Source organism: Myotis nattereri (genome assembly GCF_964212035.1).
Source record: "Myotis nattereri genome assembly, chromosome: 8".
Classification (NCBI taxonomy): Eukaryota; Metazoa; Chordata; class Mammalia; order Chiroptera; family Vespertilionidae; genus Myotis; species Myotis nattereri.
In genome coordinates, this window is record NC_138083.1 from 13,606,619 (window position 1) to 13,630,732 (window position 24,114).

At 42.6% G+C, this 24,114-nt stretch overlaps 1 protein-coding gene across 1 annotated transcript in view; it reads left to right on the plus strand.

Moving 5' to 3' along the window:
• The first annotated feature begins 3,393 nt into the window (after window positions 1-3,393).
• ABHD12 (abhydrolase domain containing 12, lysophospholipase) overlaps window positions 3,394-24,114 on the plus strand; it is a 63,773-nt gene continuing 43,052 nt past the window's right edge. Inside the window, exon 1 of the mRNA XM_081096933.1 lies at window positions 3,394-3,768. Within this exon, the coding sequence (XP_080953059.1) occupies window positions 3,578-3,768 (191 nt within the window). The 5' untranslated portion in view covers window positions 3,394-3,577. The remainder of the gene's footprint in view (window positions 3,769-24,114) is intronic.

The window sequence follows — 24,114 nt, forward strand, 5'->3', positions numbered from 1 at the left end:
GTGGGGGTGTTTTGTTTCATAGAAAGGAAAACCAGCTTTTATTGGGCATCCCCTATGTGGTAGAGGCGATGACATATTTCATTTGCTTCTCAGGATTAACCAACCCTAAGGTGGTTTTTAAGACTCTTGGTACTGAATAGGAAACAGAAGTTAGGTAACTTGCTTAAGGTCACATAGACCGTGTACTTGAGCTTTCGACTCCACGGTACCACCTTTGGTGTTAAAGTAGTCATTGCAGCCCTAGCTGGTTTGGCTCAGTGGGTAGAGCATTGGCCTGTGGACCGAAGGGTCCCGGGGTTTGATTCTGATCAAGAGCACATACCAGGCCTTGGTCAGGGCTTGTGCAGGAGGCAGTCAATCAATGTGTATCTCTCACATCGATATTTGTCTTTCCCTCTTGCTTCCATTCAACAGAAAAAATGTCCTTGGGTGAGGATTAAAAAAAAATTGTAAAACAGCTCTAGTCACAAGGTCTACAGAGAGGGAAAAATGCCCTAGATTATAACATCAATTCACGTAGCCCTATTCTTGTTTACATAATTATGGAAATTTTCATAATTATAAGAATCAAAAGGTAAGACTTACTGCTATAGAAAATTCATTTTTGGCCATTTTTTAAAAAAGCAGTATTTTTTATGAGCAATATTACTTGGATTCATTCTAGCTAACCTGAGAAACTATGTTCCTCTTTTGCAAATGTACAATGGATGTAAGATCTGACAAATGAGCATGGGAATGGCCTCTTTACATTGAGTGCTATTTCCTCTTCAGCTCTACAATAAGGGAGAATTTAGCTAAGGGTTTTTATTAAATACACAGTTCTATAGTGGACTGTGATCCAAAGATGAAAAGCATCCACAGCTTTCCTTGGCCATACACCTTTTTAATTTTGAACCTCAGGCCTGAGATTCACTTCCTTACCTGTACAATGTGGACAACGGTATCCACTTCTGAGGGGCTATGATGATTTATTCCTTCAGCTAATATTTATGATGTGTCTACTATGTAGTAGACATTGTTTTAGACACTGAAGATAAAGCAATGAACAAAGTCCTTGATCTTAGCCTATATTCTAGTGTGGGGAAACAGCAACACACAAATACAAATACATTGATCAATATATTAGTGAAAAGCTTGAAAAAAGAAAAAAAAAAGAGGACGTTAAAAATAAGCCAAGGAAGGTGAGCAGAGTGATGGTGAGAGGGCCTTGGGATTCTGAGTTAGTGTTCAGAGAAGGCACAGACCTGAAGTGGGGAAGGGAGTAAGCCATTGGGAGAGCAGAAAATTCAGGCAGCAAGAATGTAGGGCAAAGGCCTCCGAGGAGGGTTGTGTGGTGGCTGGCACGCATGCCACCCACACCCCTCCTGGGGGCCCCTCTATCAGCAAGGAGGCAGTGATGCTGGAGCAAGATGAGCAACGGAGAGGCTGTTGGCTAAGAGCAGATCCAGGGCTAGAGACTCTTTCCTAAATGTTGATTGTATTTTCAGTTAGATGGGGAGCCACTTAAGTGTTTTGAGTGAACAAGTGACAGGACTGAACCTAGGTTTTTAAAAAAGACCTTTGTGGCAGCTGGGTTCAGTGGACAGAAACGGGGCAAAGGTGAAGGCAGGAGATCACTTAGGTTATTAAAATCATCCAAGTGAGAGATGATGGCAGCTTGGTGCAGGTGACGGGAAGTGGGTGGATCCTAGGTAGATTTTGAAGGGAGATCTGACAAGTGGTAGACGTGCTGTGGCAAAACGGGGAGGAGTCAAGGGTGATCCCAGGGTTTAACCTGAGGAAGTGGAAGGAGGGCCTTGTCACCTGAGGTGGGGAAGGTTATGGATGGAGCTGGGGTGGGAGAAAGGTAGAGAGCTCAGCTTTGAATATAATTTTAGGTTCCTGTAGGACATGGACAAGAGATACAAATGTAGGTGTCACCAGTGTGGTATTGAAAGCCTGGATAACACCACTCAGAAAGTAAGTGTGGTCCAAGAGTTGAGGACTCTAGGGGCAAAGCCTGGTACCAAGGACACAGTTCCCCTTACGCTCTTATCTCCAGCCCTACCTTCCTAGCTTTTTTTTTTCTATGAAAAAGGATTCAATTGAGTATTAAAGTGGAAAAAAATTAATATTTACAGTTTAGTTGCTGGATTCCCAATCTCCAGTATGTGTTGCTATATCACTTTAAAGAATTCACCATTTAAATTCCAAAAGTATGTTTGGACAAATATGAATGATGGCTGTGATTATTTAGTAATATGAACAATGAATTGTTTTGCAATTTCTAAGTATCACTACAGGAGCTACTGAATTTCTCCAAGAATTTCTAATTGATCTTAAATGATCAGTTGCCAATAGTTTTCACTTACACAAATGTTGAAATTCCAAAAGTTACTTTGGAATAAGTAAGCAAATCTCTTGGTTGCAGATCGTTTGTAAAATACTACTACCATGTTAAAGGAAGCAAAAACTATAAAACCAAATTTGTGACACTGCTCTCTTATTTTCTTGTCTCTTTTTAGAATGGGTTGAGTTAGTACTTACTTAGTCTTGCACAAATGGGAATTTACCTTTGCAATAAGATTTTCCCCCGCCAGCTAATTCCAATTGTCTTATAAAAATATAAAACCTAATGCAGTTTACAAAAATAAATTGTTTCAGGCCCAAAGCAAAAATTCAATATCTATACATTTGCTTCCAATTAAAATAAGACTACCTGAAAGCATTTAAAAAATACCTTTATTGATTTCAGAGAGGAAGGAGAGAGATAGAAACATTAGAAGCAGCAATGATGAGAGAGAGTCATTGATGGGCTGCCTCCTGCACGCCCCCTACTGGGGAACGAGCCCGCAACCCAGGCATGTGCCCTTGGCCGGATCGAACCCGGGACCCTTCAGTCCGCAGGCTGACGCTCTATCCCCACTGAGCCAAGCCAGCTAGAGCTGAAAGCATTATTTTTTTAAGTAAAGTCCTGGTGGGGGGATGGTTACAAATCATTAGAAAAGAACTGTTACTTGTTACCTTTTTCTTTTTGTTCTTAAAAATCTTTACAAGGGCATTTCCAAGGAAAGATACAGGCTGGGTTTCCAGCCGTGGGGGCAAGTCGGGAAGCCTGGGGTGGGAGCGGGGTGCTAACTTCCTACTGCGGCTCCGGCTGGTGGGCGCTCCCTTCCCGGCCAGCGTCCTCTCCGCTCGGCCACTGACCGCCGGGTGATGCGAAGTTTCCGGCGACGTAGGCCGCCGCTCACTGGACCAAGCGCAGACCCCACGGGGCACGAGTCAGCCGCTCCGGCGGCCTGGACCAGGATGCACCGTGCGGCGACATCCGCCCTCTTCCAAGATGGCTTCCGGTCGGCGCGGGGGACTCTGGGTGCGCTCGGCGCCGAGCGGGGGGCGGAGGCGGGCCGGGGCGGGCCGGGCGGGAGCTGCGCGCTGATTGGCCCCCGCGGCCCGTAGCCGGCTGCGGCGACCAGGCGCTGGAATGTGAGGGGCGGCGGGGTCCCGGCGGCGGCATCTCCTGGAGCGGCGGGTTCTGCGGCGAGGGCGGCGCGGACCAGGCCAGCTGCGCTCGGTGGCCGGCCGTGACGGCCGCGGGATGAGGAAGCGGACGGAGCCCGTCGCCTTGGAGCATGAGAGCTGCGTCGCCTTGGGCTCGTCTTCCCCCGGCTTGACCGCCTCGGTGCTGGACACCGACTGCCGCCTGAAGCGCAACTTGCGTTTGGCGGGCAAGGCGCCGGCTGAGCCGCGCTGCGCCGCCGACGCGGGCATGAAGCGAGCGCTAGGCAGGTGAGGTGAGGTCCCCGCATAAGTTACCGGCCTGCGGGAGCGCCCCACACCGACCCTCCATCCTTCCGGAGGCCGCCTCCGACCTCCCGACGCCCTCCCTCTCCTCTCCGGTCCCTGAACCCCTGCATCCCTTTCCCAGGTCCCTACCCACAGGAGCGCCCCTGCCAGCGCCCCTCGGCCCCCGAGTCGTCTTCTGGCCCCCACCCACCCCGCGCTCCGCATCCAGCCCCGCACCCCTACCCTTTCCCCGGTGGGCCTTAGGAACCCCTTCAGCTACGAGCTGGACTGGACGCGCGTCTCCCGGGGAGATGGAGAGGCTGGGAAATCACGGCTCCGCGCGGGAGGGGAGGAGGATGGGGACGGCTGGGACGCGGCTGGGTGGGCGCCGGATCCGAGGGCTTTGGCTCCGCGCGGATCTCCTCCTCCGCCTCGGGCTCAGCCCAGCGCCCCTCTCACCAGGCTGGCCAGGTGCACGGAAGCCGGCGGGGACCCCGGCTCTCTCCGAGCGAATCCTTCTGGGGGACCAGTGGTCAGGAGCGGCAGTCCCCGCTCGGAGCTGCCAGACCTTTAGGGAGAAGTTCGATGGGCTGCTGTGCCCGAGCGGGAGGACGGATGCCCCGCATTCCCAGCTGTTGGAGGGAAACCTGCCGTGCGCTCTGCAGTTGGCTCCTCGTGCTTGCATTTGCCCGCTGGGGTGCCTCCTGGGGAAGTCATTTGGTTGGGTTTTTTGCCTCTTTGTGTAGATAAGTACGTTGAATGTAAAACTGATTTCAGAATTGAGATAGTGTGTTTACCGTGACCAAATTTCTCTTCCCATAAGCTGGTTTCTTAACTATCTGGCTGTTTGTAGAACGTATCGTTCACGGCAGTTTTGAAGTCCTGATGTTTCGTGGTGTTGGAAGAAGGTGGTGTGTTCTCAGGAGCTGTATCAGAGTCATTTCCTCCAGGGCGAACTGGAATGCCCTTAATTGACATTGGCCACTTTAGTGTAAAATATTTATTCAAATAGTCCCTAAAAATATCAATTGCCTAAAATATGAATTGTTTTAAAATATGAATGTTTGGGTAACTAAAAACAGTAGCTCCTTCAAAATTCAATTTTATTTTTTTAATCATGAAATTAAACTACGTACTCCTCTAAGGAAGTGCTTCCCATAGTCCTAGAAGGGCAGGGAACGACAGTATTTTTGATTTAAAGAAATCATGATTAGCTTTAGTGCACTTTTATGAACAGGCTTAGTATAACACTGAGGTAGGTTGGGAAATTCTTTAAAGAAATCAAAGGGTGATGCACAGTAATGTTTGGAGAAACAATGCTGATTTGATACCCTCCTTGAAAGATGTACTGTATTGAAAGGATTTGTATGGGGGACAAAAGAGAGACCTTCAAGTGGTGTTCCTGTCCTCTGGATGAACAAAAGGCTGTTAGGGGAAGAGAGAGAAAAGCGGAGGGCAGAAGGGCAAATTTGTGTGTGATACCATGGCTTCCTTCCCTTGCCTGTAATTCTCCTGGGCATTATCCTGCTTTGTTTTCTCCTGTATCCGGGTCTTTGCTCAGTTGTCACCTCCTCGGAGAGGCCTTCCCAGACCGGCACATCCAAAAGAGCGTTCATGCCACCCCAACCCCCCTTATGCTGTTTGTTTTCTTCTCCATTGCATTGATCCCTTACCTGACCTTGTAATTGCCTGCATACTTGACTTGCTTTGTGGGTTGTCTCCTCCCTCATAAGAATGAGAACAGGGATATTGTTTTCTCCATTTCTAATCTCCAGTGCCTGGCACACAGTAGGTGGGAGAAAATTCGTGCTGAATTAATGACTAAGATAAATACCTAGAACTGGAATTGCTGGGCCAAGGTTGTGTGTTAACTTTGAAAGGTGATGCCAAAGTGCCTTCCAAAGAAGTTGTGATCTGCAACTTCCTCCAGCAGTGTCAGCTGCCACCCCAAGTATTGAGTAGTACCATGTATTTTTATCTATTCTATTTGATTGAAGGAAACGACATCAGATTTGTAGCATTAATTTGCATTTCTTAATTGTGGGCTGGCAATTTTTGTGTGCTTTTATAAATTATTATATACCTTTGGGATTATTTACATCTTTTAAGATCCTTCTTTGTTTGGGGTCCTCCTACATATTTCTTTTACCTCTCTATTGTGTACATGTTCAAATTTACAAAAGTGGAGAAGACAATATAATGAACCTCTATGTATCCGTCACTTCATTTCAACAATTTTCCATATTTGTCTTTCTTGGAATGATTTATTCCTCCTCTCCATTTTTTGCAGGATGGGAGACTAGACTATTTTAAAATAAATTATTTCATCTAGTAAAATAAATAAAATTATTTCAACTATAAATATTTCACAGTATGTCTTGAGCAAATAAGGACTTTTGAAGTAAAATAACCCCAATGCTATTATTTATCAAAATTAACAAATTATCTGTAATTAATTTAATATTATCTAATAGTCTGCATACATCTTTACAGTTGTCTCAGAAATGTCTTCTTTAGGTTGATTGTCTTTAACTCCTGTACATTTCTTAAGTTTATTCCAAGTTGGGTTTTTTTTGTGTGATTTTAAATAGGATCCTCTCTTATATTACATATTGTTATTAGTTGTTGTTTAATAATTTTATAATTTGAAATTTACATAATCTTAATTTCTAGTAATTTTTGCAGTTGGTTCTCTTGGATTGTCCAGGTATATTATCTTGTCAGCTGCAAGCAATAAGAATTTTGTCCCTTGTTTTCTAATTTATATGTCTCTTGTTTCTTTTTAAATTATTATTACATTGTATTTCCAGAACAAGGTTAAATAATAGGGATGATATTCGGTACCCTTGTCTTGTTCCTGATTTTAATGAGAATGTTCTTAGTGTTTTTGCCACACTAGTTATTTTACTAAGGGGTGTGTTGTTGCTCTTTTGTTTTTAATAAAAAATGGTTGTTAAGATTTATCAAAGGCTGTTTTAGCATCTATGAAATAATCATATAGATTTTCTCCTTTCATTTCAGTTGTAGTAATAGACTTTATATTACTGAATCATCATTATTGAATCATCAGTGATAACTCTGTTATTGTGTAGTCGGCTACATTCTATTTATTTTACTTGGTAGTTTAACACTATTATTTGTGAGACTAGTCTGTAATTTTCTTTTTAATGCCATTTTTATCAAGTTTTTTCAGTATTTTCTATTAAAAGCTTTCTCTTTCTTTTCATTAGCCAGTTTAAATACATTTAAAATTATCTGTCTCTTTAATTTTGATAGAATTCCCCTATAAAACTACCGATTTTTTAGAATATAAGCAACTTAAATAACTATTACAGTTTCTTACATTTGTTATTTCTTTCTGGGTTCGTTTTGGTGATTTATATGCTCATGGGAAATCATTAGTTATGTCCAGATTTTCCTCTGTACCTGGGGCTGTTTTGTTCCCCATTTTGTATAGCTCCCTCCTCTTTCCCCCTCCCCCCTTGATCTAGGCTACATGTCAATGTAAGAAACATTAAACTTATGAAGAATTTTTGTGAGTTTATTTGAGCCAAACTGTCAACAATCGCAGGGAAGCAAAATCTCAACAGACTGAGATAATGCTCCAGAGCAGCGGTCGCCAACCGGTGGTCCATGGACCACTGGCGGTCCGTGAGGTCCGAAAGGTTGGCGACCGCTGCTCCAGAGAATGGCAGTTTTGCACCTTGTTTTATACATTACCATCAAAAGAGGAGATGTAAGTGGGTTACATGAAATCCATTGGTGATAGATTAGGGAGATGGAAGAAAGCAAAGTGGGAAAACCTCTTGGATTGCATGAAAAGTAAAATGATAGACACATACAGCTTTTACATAGGTGGGCACAGGATAGTTAGCAGTCAGCAACATGATAATAACAATGAGAGGCTCTGTGGCCTTCACGCTGGTGCATTGGCTGTGCCCTGAGGGGCCTGGAAAAAGAGGAGTTACCCTGACATTTCAAAGGAATGTTATTGTAGATGCAAAAGACAATAAACTGGCTTAGTTAAGGTAAAGATTGACTGACTTTTGCCAGTGAATATTCTAGCCTAGGACATGACTACCTGCCATAAATTGCTTTCAGTTAAAAAGTTTTAATTTCAGACCATCCTTTGTGTTTACTTTAGGTCTCAGAGTTTACAAGGCCTTCTCTGAGCTTGTCAGGTTAGCATGGCACCTTTTTGTCCATACAGGTACTGATACACCTACTACATCCCACGCACCTGTCATCGGATAAATCAGTGAGCCACATTTCCCAGGCACAAGTGGGCGTGAGGTTCCTGGGGTACTGCTGAAGTAAGCATTTTCAGGAGCCCCCATGGGAGAATGAGATGTGGTAGAAGGCTTTATTTGCGTGGAGTTACATTCCTTGGGTTGTAAAGTCCCATGTCCCTTAAACCAGTCCTGAAAGAGGTGCAGCTGGGGTTCCAGCACAGCCCAAAGCAGTGCTAGTGTCCATCCAGAGTGTCTGTTCCAGGTTGCGGCTGGGGTCCGGACAGTATTAGACTAATTAAAGCCCATTAGTCCATTGTGTGGGCATGGGAGTGCAGCCCCTGCAAAAGGAGAGCCAGGAGTCTGGCCTGCAAGCGCCAAGAGAGAGGACTTCCTTTTTTAGAAGTTTAAATATTCAGGTTTTTCACTCTTTCAGTGGCCACGCCTCTTCTGGCCATTTTACCTGTTCCCAGGTGTGATTGACAAACAGCCACCTTCCCCGTCACTCAGACCTTCCTGGATGTGTGTCCAAACTGCCTTTGTCCAGTCCCCCATTGAGCAGCAGGGAATAGACTGGGAGAATGTTAATTTACAGCTTTCTAGCAAAGCTGTGTAAATGCCATGGCATGTTATCTAGTCTTCCCTTTACTCCTTTCCTGTTAAATAATAACCAGATTATTAACAATGGTATCACACACATCAAACATACATTATTTATTAATTCTGGGAGACCAGGATGATGCTGAGGGCTGCAGAGAAGTGCTGAGAACTTGTTTTGTTGAAGGAGGCAGCAGCTACTGTATTCTCTCCTGTTGTTGCCTGGCAGGAATGTGGGACCAGGGTGGCCAGATCTTCCAGTCTCTCCAGAAGACTAACTGGTTGTGGTTGTGTGTGTGAGATCTCTGACTTTTAATTTAGTTTTTTTTTTCTTTTTAATCCTCATCCGAGGAGTGAGGATTTTTTCCCATTGGTTTTTTTTTTAGAGAGAGTGATAGAGGGGAGAGATGAGAGAGAGAGAGAGAGAGAGAGAGAGAGAAATATTGAGAGAGAGGCATGTCGATTGGTTGCCTTCTGCAATCTGCAACCAAGGTATGTGCTCTTGACCAGGAAGAGAACCCATTATCCTTCGGTGAGCAGGCAAACACTCTAACCACTGAACACACTGGCCAGAGTGATCGCTAACTTTTTAAACATTGGCAACTAATTCAGATGAAAACAACTTTGGGGGGTCAACATAAACCTAGCTTTGTTTTGTTTTTAAATTTATGGATTAAATTAAATTTAAATTTAATAAAATTAAATTTCTGGTTATTCTTAAAGGTAAATGTTTATCTAACTCAACCCTGCATTCCATGGGTGGAGAAATGAGATAATAGTTTTGCTTTGCAATCTGGTATGAGGAAGGACTTGCCAAATGAGAGATTTTGTGGGCCTTTCATGTTCTTTTCAGTAACCCTAGAGTTCTTAGAAATAACGCATTAAAGGCATAAGTGATCGAGATTGGACCCTATGAAGGCAATAATGAGATGTATAGGTCTGTGTGTTTCAGTCAGCTAGGCTTTATCCTTCAATTTCCAGCCCTCAGGCCAGATCTGCAGGATGACCGAGATCTTTGGGTTGCATGGGAGGTGGCACAGCTGTCAACATAGGAAACATTCAAACTTGTGAAGAATATTTGTGAGTTTATTTGAGCCAAACTGTCCATGATTGTTGGGAGGCAAGTCTCAATGGATTGAGATAATGCTCCAGAGAATAGCAGTTTTGCACCTTACTTTATACATTACAATCAAAAGAGGAGACCTAAGTGGGTTACATGAAATCCATTGGTGATTAGGGTGGTGGGAGATAGCAAAGTGGGGAAACCTCTGGGAATGGAGGAAAAGTAAAATGATAGACACATACATCTTTTACATAGGTCAGTACAGGATAGTTTTATCATGTCAACAATTAACAAGGTAAAATAATGAGAGGATTTGTAGTTTCCACTTAGATGTGTTGGTTGTACCCTGAGGGGTCTGGATAAAGGGGAGTTACCCTGACATTTCAAAGGAATGTTATTATAGATGCAAAAGAGAATAAGGCAGGCTTAGTTAAGGTAAAGATTGACCTTTGTCAGGGATGACTCTAGCCTAGGACATGAGTACCCACCATAAACTGCTTTTAGTATAAAAAGTTTTAATTTCAGACCATCTTTGGTGGTTATTTTAGGTCTCTGACTACACAAGGCCACTAAGCAGGCCTTCCCTGAGCTTGTCAGGTTTTCTGTAGTATGTGGCCCCTTTTCATCCACATAGTGATGATGAACCCTTACGTGTAAACACAGAAGAGCTGAGGTATCATCTTGTTTCCTCTTTGACCCAAAGGAAGGGACTTCATCTAGAACTGCTAATGGCTTCACCATAACCTAGAAAGGTGGGTGACTGAGGTTAACATTAGCCTTCAACATTAGCCTTCCTGGGAGTTAATATTAAGCCCATCTTCTAAGCCTCTCTTTATCCATCAAGAAGATGAGAATGTGTTCTGAGTTAGCCTTTATATTATAGTTCAGGTTTGCTTTTTTCCCCCATCCCCTTTCTCCTCTTACTCCCCCAGAGTATAGTTTGTGCCTGGACTGTGACAAGCAAGAGGGCAGACTTTGTTATGAAGCCTCAGCAGGGGCCCCTGGTTGGGTCCATCTCTTCCCTTTTGTGGTTTATCTTATCAAGGCCAGATTCCAGGACTCTGGAACTTGGTTCTTTGTTTGCATTTGGGGAAACTCTGTCCTTGTATGTGTGCTTGCTTCCCAGTTCTTTCAGCTAGTGTGTACTTCCTTCTCAAGGGAGTGTCTGTCTGCTACAGTAACTTTGAGCAGACACTGCTCAAATGTGGGACATATTTTGGGGTAGATTCAAAGCTCCTTAAGACACTTTGATGGAGATAGCCTTAGAAAGAGGTATAGAAGATGGGTCATTTTCTCAGGGATGTTGACAGCGACAAAAACGGGATGCTGTTCCAGACTCAGGGTCTTCCTCCCATTAGTGCACTTTTCTTTCCAAAATGACATCTGTAGAAAAATTTTCTGTAATAGGATCTTGAAAACTGACAGATTAAGTGAACACTCTTTACCCAGAGATGGTGCCTACAGAACTGAGGTGTCAGTGGATTTATGCTTTGCCAGAGAATTCTTTCAGCATGGAGAGTGGGTATGTCGTTTGTTTCATCCTGAACTGAAATCTGGACTGGCATTGAGAAAAGGGGATGCTGACTCAAGGAAGAACAATATCTAGGAAGCCTTGATGAAAATATCCAGTTAGCAGAAAGACTCATTATTTAGGCTTGGTTCCCATTGTGGTATCATTTGCTTTTGTAGAGGAAAGCTTACATAGATAACTGAGCCCCAAGTGAGTGTTTTCAGGTTCTGTGGCTTGGGGTGAGTTGCTTAACTTTCTGAGTTTGTTACTTCCTCTGTGATGTGGGGATAAAAATATCTTCCCTGTAGGATTGGGGTAAGGCTCTGATGTATCGAAGTTGAGAAAGCTCTGTTAACTTAAGTCAAATAGCATTTACCCCTCCCCTCCTTTTTTGCCCCCAAACTGTTATAGTAAGAAAACTGTCTTAGCCAGTTTTCATGCCTATACTTTAGTTGTCTTCATGATTAACATATGTGTTGGTATTAGAACAATTTTAAACAATACTGTTTGGTTATTCAACACTTTTTTTCACCTGTTTATTTAGCAGAGTTTGAATACCTGTTACACACAATAACTCTTCTAAGTGCTGAGGCTATAGCAGTGGGTGCAGGTCCTGTCTTCTGGACTTTACAGGGGGAGACAGATACTGCATCAGGTGCTCAGAGCTTGGAAGAGAAAAGTAAAGCCAGTAAGGAGCAGCTACTGTATATGCACAATTTGGGTGGTAGAAGGCCTTTCTGATAAGGGGACATTTGAAAGGAATGCCACTGGCTGCTTTAGAGCAGAGAAATGTCATTACCATGTCACTCTGACTACTGTGATGAGGACAGACTGGAGAGACCGCAGGAACAGAGGGACCAGTTAGGAGTCATCCAGGCAACAAATGATGGGGGTTTAGGCCTGGGGTAGCTATGGAAATGACAAGTGTTGCGTTCTAGATCTGCTTTGAAGTAGGTGTCAACAGGATTTGCTGTTGATCAATTAATATGAAAGAGCAAGGAGTGTCAGAGAGGATTCACCAGTTCTCTCCTGAGCAACAGGAAGATTGGAGCTGCCATATGCTGAAATGGGGTGATTATGGGAAGAGCAGGTGCTTTGGGGTGTAATGAGTTTTGTTTGGGGATAGTGAGTGCTTATTAAATGTTGAAGTGGAGTAGATAGGAGGAGTTGGAGTTCAGGGAGAGTTAGAGCAACGTATGACTATTAACGTACAGATGGTGTTCAGAGTTACGATGGGGATCATAGGCTTGGCCTGGGCCCTGCATGGTTAGGGGCTGGGACAAAAGGAGGCTCAAGCCAAGGAGACCTGGAGGGAGGGAGTTGGAAGGAGAGCTAGGAGGAAGGGGTCGAGGCAGCCACTTGAAAGCCTGTTGCAGAGGAAAGCAAGATCTGCCACTGGATTTGATGACATGGAGATGAGTGGTTAACGAGTGTGGCCAATTGGAGTGGTAGGAGTAAGAGCCTGATGGAGTAGCTCAAGGGAGAGGTAGAAGTGTAGCTTTTTCAAGGAGTTTTGCCATAAAAGGGAACAGAAATGAGGGGGAAGCTGAAGTGGGAGGAGGTTTCTGACCAGTGTTGCTAGAGGCCTTGGCATGCTCATGGGGACAATCCAGTAGGAGAAAGACTGCTCTGCAGACACTGTGGGTGTGGTGTCTCTGGGACCCAGTGCCCCAAGGCCAACTGGAGGGTCCCCAGATAAGAAGGCAGGCTAAGGATGCTGTGAAGGTCGAGGGATTTCTTTGGGAAGCATTGGAAGTTCTCTTCTGGTTACTTCTGTTTTCTCTGAAATAAGAACAAGGTCACCAGCTGAGGGGAAAGAAGGTCTTTCCTTTTCAGTTCTCTGTCTGGACCCAGTCTTAGTTCTCTCTTCTTGACCTGACAGACATTTCCTACCATATTTCCTAAATTCTCATTAATATGAAAAATCAAATTGCTTGCTAAGGACTCTTCTTTCTGACATGTAATGTTTCAAAAATGGATGACAAAAATGTCTCCCCTAGGAAGTCGTTTCATCCATGACTTGCGGTGTGTCTGAGAAGCCATGCATGTTTTGCACAGTGCTGCCCAGTTCTGGGGCCACTGAGCAGGAAGACAGCATTCCACGAGGTCCCTGTGAGGAAGGGAGGTCCCTACACAATCCCAGTGAGGAAGGGGTTAGAGCTGGGTTTGAGGCGGAGGTGGGAAAAAGATCAACATGAACTAAGGTCAAGATAGAGTGATTTTGTGGGACCTCGGTAGAATTCTTACCTCAGGTTTTGCTGTTACACAAATAGCTAAATTTCTGAATAGAATTTATCTTGAGATGGTACTTGTGGACTCTGTCTTAATCAGGTGATTTATTTACTAGGTATGAAAACGCCTTGAGAAGGTAAAAAGAGGACCGAGTAGATGGCTGTCAGTATAAGGAGTTTCAGAAGATTAATACTTTTCATTTTGCAAAGATGAAGGCAGAGAAAGGGTATCAGTGAAGGAATACTACAAGTGCAGCTCAGGAATGCTAGGATTTAGGGTTTATTCTTGAAGCTTGAAAGAAGTGACCCTGAGCTTTAAGGTAAAGAAAGGAAGTTCAGATAGTTTTCAGTTCTTACTAGATTTGTGGGCTCTCCACATAAGATTTAGATATATTGCCTGGCTGGCATGGCTCAGTGGTTGAGTGTGGAGGTCACAGTTCGAGTCCCAGTTAGGGCACATGCCCGGGTTGCGGGCTTGATCTATAGCGCGGGCTGTGCAGGAGGCAGCCAATCAATGATTCTCTCATCATTGACATTTCTATCTCTCCCTCTCCTTTCCTTTCTGCAAACAATTAAAAAAAAAAAAGATTTAGATATATTGACTGAATTATTCATAATGGGAAGGGAAAAATGTTCAAAGTCGAAGCAGGTCATTTTGATGCTGTAGTTCGGGGCCCTAAAAGAGATACATAGCTTTTAACCTTCATCTGCTTTCTTCTAATATTGTGTACACCAGAGACTCCCTATTCTTTTCATCCTGATTTGTGCCATCCTGGTCCTGGTATATCATGTTGTTTGTACCTGAAAGTGGCCCTGTCTCTGCTGGGTGTTTATCAAGCAGTTATCATGCCAACAGAAGCCATGCTTTGCATTAGGTATGTACAGATGAAAGAAGACAGTACCTTGGTCCTGGCCTGGTACCTCAGTTGGTTAGCACATCATCCCAATACATCAAAGTTTGATCCCCAGTCAGGGCATATACAAGAATCAATCAGTGAGTTCATGGATAGGTGGAACAACAGGTTGATGTTTCTTCTCTCTTCTTTTTCTTCTCTCTTTAAGATTAATGAATTAAAAAATTTTTTTAAAAAGAAGACGACAGTACCTATCCCCAGGGAGTTTGTTGTCTATCCATCTTTCTGCATGGCAGCCATCAGTTCTTAATGTTCAAATATTTTTTAAAATTGATTTTAGAGAGAGAGGAAGGGAGGGGGAGGGGAGAGAGAGAAACATTGTCTGCTCCCTGCACATCCCCAACAGGGGACCAAGCCTGCAACCTGGGCATGTGCCCCAACTGGGAATCGAACTGGCGACCTCTTGGTTCATGGGTCGACGCTCAACCACTGAGCCACATCAGCCGGGCAATGCTTAACTATTTTAATGATGTCTATAGTAGAAAAAAATTCAGGAATGGCTGGAGATGGTTAGTCTGATCTCACATTCAGCCTTTGTTACAGTGACTTTTTTTGTGTGCTGATTTTTCTTCAGAGTATATCATATTTTAGGCTCTCACTTCATCCCTGGAGTATCAGGGAATCCGTAGATAAGAAAAACTCTCATATTTTGGGGACACAGAACACTTTGACAAGGAATGTCATGGCAGAACCTTTATGAAGGAAAATAAGAAAACTGCTATTCTAGGATATTTGATATTTGTCTTAGGGTTCCAGAAGGAAGGAGCTGTTATACTAGTGGTGTAGACCGGCTGGGAGCCTGCCAGTCAGCCACAGGGCCTCAAGGGAAAGCTCCAGGGAAATTTTGCAGGAATCTCCAGGTGTGAGGCCTTCCTGGGGCATGGTAGTTGCCTTGGTCAAGGTGGCCCCTGAGGCACCCTCTCTGGCTCCATTTGCTTCTCTTTTATCTTTTTTCTTATTACAAAAGTAAAAAGATTTCTTAATGAAACTTTAAAACTGAGAAGATAACTGAGAAAATGGAAAATCCCTGGATAATTACTGTTTACATTATGCCATATAGCAAGGATATTGCTTGCCTGTTTGTACTTTCATTCATTTAATAAATACTGTGGGCCTACTGTGTGCTGGAGGATGTGAATAAAACATTGCACAAGAGTCAGGTCCCACCCTTATGGAGCTTACATTCTCATGAAGGAGAGAGACAGCAAAAAGCTAGCAGGAAAATATTCAGTAAAATTTCAAGGAGTGGTAAAATACTATGAAGAAAACTAAGCAATGCAGTGTTAAAACAAGACTATAGGCCCAAAATGGCCTGGTGTTACCCAAACAAGAGTTTGGGCTCTCCCAGCAATGGAATCATAACCAGTCAATCAGGATACCTATCGCTAGCGCTAGTTAGGCCATCTGCCTGACATACCCCTCCCTTCCCCTAAAGGAAAGTGACCTTGCAACAACCAGCCAGCCTTTTGCCTAGTACAACTTACTTGTCCTTGCTCCCTTCTGCCTGTAAAATCTCATTTTATACAGCTTCTCTGAGTTCCTTTCTGTTTGCTAGATTGGATGCTTTCTGATTCATGAATTGCTGAATAAAGCCAGTAAGATCTTCAAAATATACTCAGCTGAATTTTGATTTTTTTAAAAATATATATTTTATTGATTTTTTACAGAGAGGAAGGAAGAGGGATAGAGAGTTAGAAACATCGATGAGAGAGAAACATCGATCAGCTGCCTCCTACACACCCCCTACTGGGGATGTGCCTGCAACCAAGGTACATGCCCTTGACCGGAACCGAACCCGGGACCCTTGAGTCCGCAGGCCGACGCGCTACCCACTGAGCCAAACCAGTTAGGGCATTTTTTATTTTTTAACAGTAGGTAATATAGTTGTGTGTAAAGCACCTGAAAATGAGCTGTGCTTTGGTGGTAAAGGCCTTTTCACAGTAGGATACCTACCAGTTACTCAATTATGCAAACATTCCATGATTTTTTTTTTGTTTCTTTCCTCTGGGAACAGAGACATTTATGGGCTGCTCTTGTATATATTATTAAGGGCTTAAAGTTTTCAATTTTGTTGAGTGAAGTTGCTCCCAATATTGACTGGTCAAATAAAATGTTGAACTTTGTCTATCAGTTTCCACCTATAACTTGAGAAGAATTTAATCCAAATTTTAGTTGGGGAATGAATCTTGACTTTACTCTTTTGTTCCTTCTGAAAGAATATAATGGAATATATGTGATATAATAGGACATATATTATAAAATGTAAGTATATTATCATATAATACATCATGGAATATATCTATAATGAAATAAAACATACTCTTTCTTTTTTTTTAATATATTTTTTATTGATTAAGATATTACATATGTGTCCTTGTCCCCACGTTACCCTCTACCCTCCCCCCCCTCATACCCTAACCCCCCCCCCCCCCCCCCCCGTTGTCCGTGTCCATTGGTTAGGCCTATATGCTTGCATGTAAGTCCTTTGGTTGATCTTTCCCCCTTCCCCCCACCCTCCCCTACCTTCCCTCCAAGGCCCGACAGTCCAATCAATGCCTCTCCGTCTCTGGATCAGTCCTTGTTCATCAGTTTATGTTGTTCATTATATTCTACAAATGAGTGAGATCATGTGGTATTTATCCACTCTCCAGTTCCATCCATGCTGTAGCAAATGGTAAGAGTTCCTTTTTCTTCTTCCTCTTCTTAAAGAATACCTTTCAGCATTTCATATAATGCTGGTTTGGTGGTGATGAACTCCTTTAGCTTTTTCTTATCCGTGATTCTCTTTATCTGACCTTCTATTCTGAATGATAGCTTTGCTGGATAAAGTAATCTTGGTTGCAGGTTCTTGCTATTCATCACTTTGAATATTTCTTGCCACTCTCTTCTGGCCTGCATGGTTTCTGTTGAGAAATCAGCTGACAGTCGTATGGGTACTCCCTTGTAGGTAACTGACTGTCTTTCTCTTGCTGCTTTTAAGATTCTCTCTTTATCTTTTGCTCTTGGCATTTTAATTATGGTGTGTCTTGGTGTGGTCCTCTTTGGATTCCTTTTGTTTGGGGTTCTCTGCGCTTCCTGGACTTGTAAGTCTATTTCTTTCACCAGGTAGGGGAAGTTTTCTGTCATTATTTCTTCAAATAGGTTTTCAATATCTTGCCTTCTCTTCTTCTGGTACCCCTATAATTCTGATGTTGGTACGCTTGAAGTTGTCCCAGAGGCTCCTTATACGTCTTCATATTTTTGGAATCTCTTTTCTTTTTTCTTTTTCGGTTGGGTATTTTTTGTTTCTTTGTATTTCAAATCTTTGACTTGATTCTTGGGATCCTCTTGTCTGCTGTTGGATCTCTGTAAATTATTCTTTTTTTTTTTTTTTTTGTAAATTATTCTTTATTTCAGTCAGTGTATGCTTAATTTCTAGTTGGTCCTTTTTCATGTCCTCCAGGGTCTCACTATACTTATTGAGGGACTCACTAAATTTATCGGCGGTTTCCATAAAATTCTTGAAAAACCTTATAAACGTGGCCTTGAACTCTATATCCAGTCGTTTGCTTTCCTCCATTTCTGCCATTTGTGACCTGTTTCTTTGTCTCCGCATTTTGGCTGCTTCCCTGTGTTGATAGAGTGGCTTTGTGTGCTAGGTGTCCTGTAGGGCCCAGTGTCTCAGCCTTCCCAGTTACCTGAGGTGGACACTCTTGGTGCACCCCCTTGTGGGCTTTGTGCACAGTCTTGTTGTAGTTATGCCTTGGTTGTTGTAGGATCACTGGGAAGAATTGACCTCCAGGCCAATTGGCAGTGAGAATCAGCTGTGTCGGCAGTGGGAGAACTTCTGTGCTGGAGACACCCTTCTGGGGCAAGACTTGCTTCAGTGGGGCTTTGGTGCTCACTGAGTCTGCACCCTGAGTGTGTCCCGTATGGATCTGAGGAGTTGTGATCTGGATGGTCCCCCTCTGACCACTGGGTACAGTGGCTTTTGGATCTAAGGAGGTGCTAATTTAGTCTCTGCCTGAGGTTACATAGCAGGAGCTACGAAGAGAACTGCAGATTCCCCTTCCTTTTTTGGAGTTTGGAGGTGCCCTTATGAGGCTCAGCTGTGAAGCAATGCAAGCCGCTGTGGGGCCTTGGGCCTCCTTTGGAAGTTCTGGGTCTGTCTGGCCTGGCTGCAGTTAGGTAATTATCAGGTTGCAAAGGGCCGGGGCATTCATATGCAAAAGTCTCTGCCGCAGCCTGGGTGGGGCGGGGTCTCAAGGAATCAAAGGGCGGAGCAAGCAGCTATGGCGGATCCTTAGCCCTGCCCTAAGGAGTCGCGCGCGTCTCAGTGTCCTGGTAACGCTGCAAGCACCTCTGAGGGAAAGCCGTCGGGAGCTTGTGACTCCCTCCGGATTCAAAAAGACAGCCGCGTCCTCAGGTGCCAGCCCCTTTCCACGCGCGCGCGAGCCCCTGTACCTCTGCACTTTACTTCCGCAGCTCCTCTGGCTCTCAGTGTGCTTTTCTTTCCTTCTAGTTGTAGAATTTACACTCAGCCAGCCTTCCTGTAGTTCTGGATGATGTCCGTTTTGTGTTCCTAGAAGATTTTTCAATTGTTGTAGGAGGCAGCAATTTCCCGGTGTTTATCTATGCCGCCATCTTAGTTTTCTCCCAACATACTCTTTCTTAATAACATTACTGGTTACAGTTATGGAGGAATTGATGAAAACCAGAGATAGACACATTTTATTTATTTTTTTAAATTTAGTTTTATTTATTTCAGAGAGGAAGGGAGAGGGAGAGAGAGATAGAAACATCAATGATGAGAGAGAATCATTGATTGGCTGCCTCCTGCACATCCCCTACTGGGGATCAAGCCCACAACCCTGGCATGTGCCTTTGGCCAGAATAGAACCTGGGACCCTTCAGTCCGCAGGCCGACGCTCTATCCACTGAGCCAAACCAGCTAGGGTGAGATAGACACATTTTAAAAGAAATACAGAACTTCCACTTGCAGCCAAGATGGAGTAACAGGGCCTGAATTTACCTTCAAGTAATCACAACAGCAACAACAAAAGACAAACAAAATGCATGACACAGAAGTTTAACACTGGGCACCAATAATGAGAGACAGTAATCTCGTGACAAACAAATAAGGTGACTCCTGAGATGACCCCAGCTTACTGCCAAGAGAGAGTTTCTCTGCTGCAGCCCAGAAACGGAGATACTGATGTGGTGCCTGGTGCAGTCCCTGAGTTGTGAGTAAGGGGCTGAGAGTCTGGGGAGACCTATGTGCCTATGGTTTATAGGAGAGAGGACCAATGAGGAGAAAGGGGCACAGAGTCATTTGCAGAGGAGCCATCTTGGGCATTCAGTAGAGCAGTGCTCAGCACATGCGGGTAAGAACTATCTGAGGCTGGGGCAAGAACTTCAAAGAAGGTTTAGATAGAATAGTTCCATTTCTCTATAGCAAGACAGTAGTTCCCAGGAAATTGGGTAGATCGCTTAGGAACATCGTGCTTCAGTAATGGGCACTAGACTGATTACTGCTCTGTACCATCCTATCAAATCTGGACCCACCTAACAAGACGCAGAAGAATCAAACTGTTTCCAAGTAACTTAACTACATCCTGAAACAAGATTACAGGCATATGAAACTATCCAGTACCCAACAAAGTAAAATTCAGCAAGGTTTGACATCCAGTTTAAGATTTATTAGTTTGTTTGGGCTGTTATAACAAAGTAACACAGACTGAGTGGCTGAAACAAGAGAAATTAATGTTTTCACAATTTTGGAGGCTAGAAATTTCAATAACTGATAGAAGTAGGAGGCAGAAAAATCAGTGAGGACTTGATCAGCACCATCTGCCAACTTACCTTGATTGACAGTTCCCCCCAAAACAGAAGGTACACATTCTCCTCAAGTGCATACAGAATATTTACCAGATAGACTATATTCTAAGCCATAAAACAAATCTCAATAACTTAAAATAATTTAAGTCATGCGAAGTCTGTTCTCTTGCCATAAGGAATTAAATTACAAGTCAATAATAAAACATTCCCAAAGCATATGAGAACTGAATAACACACTTCTGAATAAGCCATGGGTCAAGGAAGAAATCAAAGAGGAAATCAGAAAGTGGTTCGAACTTAATGAAAATAAAGATGTGTATGCCCTACTATAGCATCGTTAGGGAAATTATAGCACTAAATGCCTATAGTGGGAAGGTAGAAACGTCTTCAGTCACTGACTTCAGCTTCATCTTAAGAGACTAGAAAAAAAGAGCAAATTAAACCCAAAGTAAGCAGGGAAAAAAAGCATATAGTAAAAATCAAATCAGAAGTCAAAATAGAAAATGGTAATAGCAGGTTTTATCTATAATAGGCAAAAACTGGAGACAACCCAAATGTACCACTCTCATGTGGCATATTGATAGTGGGGGAGGTTGTGCATGTGTCGGGGGCAGAGTTAATGATAAGTCTCTGTACCTAATGCTCAGTTTTGCTGTGAAACTAAAACTGCTCTAAAAAATAACATTTTTTTTTTAAAAAGATGAACTATTGATACAGGCAACAATGAATGAGGAAATGAATCGCAAAATAAATGCTGACTAAGAGAAGCCAGACAAAAGAAATTCCATTTATAAAAACTGGCAAATTCAATCTAATCTGTAGTGACAGAAAGTAGATCTGTGGTTGCTTGGGGTGGGGAATGGGGACCAGAGAGGGGCAAGAGGGAGGAATTAAAACGGGCAAAGGGAGCTTTTGAAATGATGGATGATGTCCACTGTCTTGAGGGTTTCACAAATGTTTACATATCAATGTCTACATAACTAGATGCTTTCACAAATGTTAAAACTTAAAAAATTATACACTTTAAATATGTGCAGTTTATGTCAATTATACCTAAATAAAGCTGTTTAAAATATAGAGCTTTTACATGAACATTTTGGAAAAAAATATATTCCCCAACTTTTATTCTCCCAATTTTTTTCTCAATTTCTGGCAATATTTTATTCATTCATTCCCAGTGAAAACTTGGTGGAATGGTAAGAATGGGCCAGACTTAGAGGCCCAGGACTTGACCTCATCCCCAGCTGAGGCATTTCCTTGAGCAACTTACTTAATAGCTATGAGTTTAGCTTCCTTATCTGTATAAAGGGGTGTGTTATCTGTTCTGCCTACTCCACAGAATTGTATTAAGATTTGTCAGCATTATTCAAGTATAAAGTGGTATATCAGGTTTCCCCTCCCCCCAATTTACTTACCTCATCTGCTTTTTCTGTTAATTTAAAAGAAGTTAGTAGGAGACACCTATTTTACATGTTTACTTGTTTTCCCAGTTTTTATACTTGTTTTTGGAGAGAGATTATTAAGTTGTGTATATTGTTAATATATGTTAAGTCCTTGTATTTTTGCTTTGTATTGCCACAGGTTTCAGAACTTTCTCAGGTACTTTTTTTGCTATGAAAATAGCATTGAAGAGCAGGTAGTTTCTTGTTCTAGTTGTTAAAGAGTGCTTAGTTATTTTAGAGATTGATAATGTGTCATAAACAATTCTAGAGCTACACAAAAGAATGTTTATTTATTGAACTAAATGAAAAAGGACCTATAATTTCCCAAATGAGATAACCTTTTTAAAATATTTTTATTGTGGTAAAATATACATAACAAAATTTACCACTTTAATCTTTTTAATCCTGACCCATTGATATGTTTATTGATTTTAGGGAGAGAAGGAAGGGAGAGAGAGAGCAAGATATGTCAGTGCGAGAGAGAAACATTGATCTGTTGTCTCCTGTACATGCCCTGACTAGGGATCACACCCGCCATCTGTACATGCCCTGACTGGGGATCAAACTCACCATCTAGGTATATGCCCTAACCAGGAGTCTAACCTGGTGGTAGATTGGTGTACAGGGCGAATCTCCAACCAACTGAGCCACCTGGCCAGGGCACCATCTTAATATTTTTTAAGTGTACAATTTAGTGGCATAAGCATATTCACAAGTTATGCAGTCATTGCAACTACCCATCTTTAGAACTTTTTCATCTTTCCAAACTAAAACTCTTTACTTATTCAACACTAACTCCCTACCCCCACTTCCAGCTGCTGATAATCACTGTTACACTTTCTGTCTCTATGAATTTAAATACTCTAGGTACCTATATAAGTGGAATCATAGAATATTTGAAATAAGTATGGCTTATTTCACTTAGCATGTCTTCAAGGTTCATCCAAGTTGTACAATATTTCAGAATTTCCTTCCCTTTTCAAGGCTGAATATGTATATACCACAATTTGTCTCTTTATTGAGATGGACTTATTAGGGGTAAAGAAAATAAAAGTCAATTTTCATAATTGTACTTCTGATAAAATAGAAAAGCAGTGTACGGTATTGCTTTTCTTCAGTGTGTACCTTCTTACCATTTGTGCACTTAACTCTTACTCACCGAAAACCCAGGACCTGTGCTGTCCTGGATCAGGAAGAACAAAACCTCATATAAGATGCTAAAAAGATGTCATTACCCCAGACCCCTTTGAGGGATGATGCCAGAAGTTTATCTTTTAGCTTGTAATCAGTACTATTCATATGAAAGGGGGAGTACAGGACTGGGAGCCCTAAGTTGGATCTGGGGGCTTCCAGAGCCTGCTTTGTTCTGAAGCCAGGTCCTTCTTGGGCACCGTAGTGGATAGAAAATAGGACCTAAAGAACAAGTGAGGAGAGAGGAAGAAAGACTACATTATTATTCCAGAGGAGTGAGAGTGCCAAATACTGGCACTTTTGGACTAAATTTTTATTATCTGGGAGGGAAATAAAATATAAAGACAGTGTAGAGAATCCCTCATAAAAGTAAATTTATATGTTTGAATTATGAAACATTGTTTAGTGTTACAATATTTTCATTAGATTAGCTTGTTTTTGAAATTGTTACTTGGTAAAATAAAAACTTGGCAACAGTATGTCAGTCCCCATTTGGTGGAAAATTTAGTCCATGAAATACAAAAATGTAGGGACCAGTTCTTTTGATGGGGAAGGGAGGAGAGTAGGAGTAGGCTGGGAGGAACCATCTCTGGAGACAGATGACTAGGTTAAAGATGAAACAGTCAAGATGATTGCTAAGTATTTTATAACGGAGTACTTGGCTTTTAAAAGTCAGACATTTCTATGCATTTGAGCCTGCTGCTGACTCAGGTTGTAATGGGTTTATGGGAGCTGGTCACAGTGAAATGTGATACCGGCTGCCACTTAGGTGCATTGGCGTGGTACAGGTTTACCACCGCACTTAAATGCCTGTATCACCCAAGGGGACCTTTGGCTGTGGGAGCCAAGGCTACCACTCTAGCTCTCAGTCCCTGAAGAATAGGAAGTCTATATTTGCTGTGCTTTTAAAGCAATAGTCTCCTATTTGGCCTAGTATCTCTTGTATCCTGGACTCCTCAGTCTTTCAAAAATAGCTTCTGGCAAGTTGGTGTTTACTGATGATGGGAGGGAAGCAAAGTGAAGGAGGGTGGTAGAGGCAAAACAATCAAAAAGAAATGAAGAGAAGGAAAGGGAAGAGTCAGTAGAAGTTAACACAGGCAGAATTAAAAATAACATTGAATACTTTATACAGATACCATTCTCTTAATCACTTTATATGTATTATTAAATGCTTCCAACTACCTCATGGGTTAGGCACTGTTATCCTCATTTCACAGATAAGGAAACCAAGCCACAGATAGGTCACACAGTCATCCAAGACAGCTGGGCATGGTTCAAGGTCTGTGCTGTAACTACTGCACTTTTCCAACTCTGTTAGGACTGTCTCTCTTACACATCCTGACTGTTAAAAGAGG